The sequence below is a fragment of the Teleopsis dalmanni genome, chromosome 1 (genome assembly GCF_002237135.1).
Source record: "Teleopsis dalmanni isolate 2A chromosome 1, ASM223713v2, whole genome shotgun sequence".
NCBI classification, from domain to species: domain Eukaryota; kingdom Metazoa; phylum Arthropoda; class Insecta; order Diptera; family Diopsidae; genus Teleopsis; species Teleopsis dalmanni.
This window is the reverse complement of record NC_051846.1, coordinates 233,713,374-233,714,830: the sequence shown is the minus strand read 5'-3', so window position 1 is coordinate 233,714,830 and position 1,457 is coordinate 233,713,374. Positions and strand designations below refer to the sequence as shown.

Here is a 1,457-nt window from a genome sequence, read left to right as displayed (position 1 = left end):
ATGAAAGTCCTGTTTGTGTTGTGCGTAATCTGCGTTGCTGTTGCATCAGCTGGATACATTGGCGGTGGCTCTGGTTGGAGTGGTTCTGGCTTGGGCGGTTGGAGTGGCGGCTATGGCGGTGGCGGCTATGGTGGTGGCGGCTATGGTGGCGGTTGGGGTGGTTATGGTGGTTATGGTGGCAGTAGTTATTCAGTGCCCAAAGTAGTTAAAGTGGTGCGCGTTAGCAGCGGAGGTTATGGTGGTCATGGTGGAGGTTATGGTGGTGGCTGGAACAGTGGCTGGGGAAGCGGCGTTGGAGGCGGCTGGGGTGGTTATAGTGGCGGCAGCAGTGGCTGGTGGTAAAGCTAGTCTTGTCACACAATTGATTATCTTTTTAAATGCAAATTTTTTAATATTTCTATTAAGTTGTTTTTGTCTTTGTGTACTTAAAGTCGTTTAATTTTTTAAGTCATTATTGGTTTCTAACTTTGCGAATCTCTCGAAATGTGCTAAATAAATAACAAATTCCAAAAAGCTATTTAAATATGTTTTCACTTAACTTTATGTTTGTATATTCATAAAGCAAATTAAAGCTATTATACTTAGATGCTTTTATAATTAAATAAAAACGTGTGCATGATTTTTATGAGTTTTGCCATAAAAGGTCGAAAGTATATAAGTTTTAAGTACCACATAAAAAAATTCACTGATTAAATCATTCAACTGCAATCGATTTATTGAGTGTTAAGCATATGCATCCGGCTGCATAGCTAGAATCAAAATGCGCAAAGCCATTAAAGGATTTAACTTGCGCTTTGAGAGTAAATGCCATATAACTTTGATTATGTCAAAGTTATATTAAAACTGATTCGTTAAGCCGAGTGATTTTGAAAATAAAATGTAGTGCTTATATCAGTAAAAAAGAATTTACATAACATAAAAATAAAAGGAAACAATAAATTACTGTGACATTAGTTATACAAAATATATATGAAATGAAACACTAATACTGAAAGATTTAAAAAAAAACTTTATATTCTTAAAGCGCTAAAACGAAAAAAAATTTTATTGGTATGATGCACATCAGAGATAATATTTTTAGTGTCCTTAATGGTATCAAGAATTATCGCAATGCACTAATTTGGCTTAAGTGTGTTGACTGGTAAATTAAGAAGTCAACGAATATGCTAAGCTAATGTAGGAAATAAACTATGTCAGCAAGAACTTAAAGTAAGGATCAGTTTATAAGACAAAGGGATCCATTAAAATGTATCCTAACAGAACTTACATACAATCTTTAATAGGAATAGAAATGTATTAAACACTTCTGGTTAAGAAATTAATATACTATAACAGGAAATTCCTAATTTCCTCACAAATTCACGAAATTTTTTAACTTTTCAGCAATTAATTTTTTGTGAATTATATCGATCAGGATTTTTCAATCTTTTTTTTTTTAAATTTTTAATTTTATGGAC

General features: G+C 33.3%; 1 protein-coding gene across 1 annotated transcript; it reads left to right on the top strand.

Annotated features, from left to right (window-relative positions):
* Positions 1–342, top strand: LOC119667695 (ctenidin-1-like). The gene has a single exon (XM_038077002.1). The coding sequence runs from the start codon at positions 1–3 to the stop codon at positions 340–342; it is 342 nt and encodes a 113-aa protein (XP_037932930.1).
* The last annotated feature ends 1,115 nt before the right edge of the window (positions 343–1,457 follow it).

Coding starts and splice junctions, on each gene's coding strand:
- LOC119667695 (XM_038077002.1), top strand. CDS start 1: ATGAAAGTCCTGTTTGTGTTGTGCGTAATCTGCGTTGCTGTTGCATCA.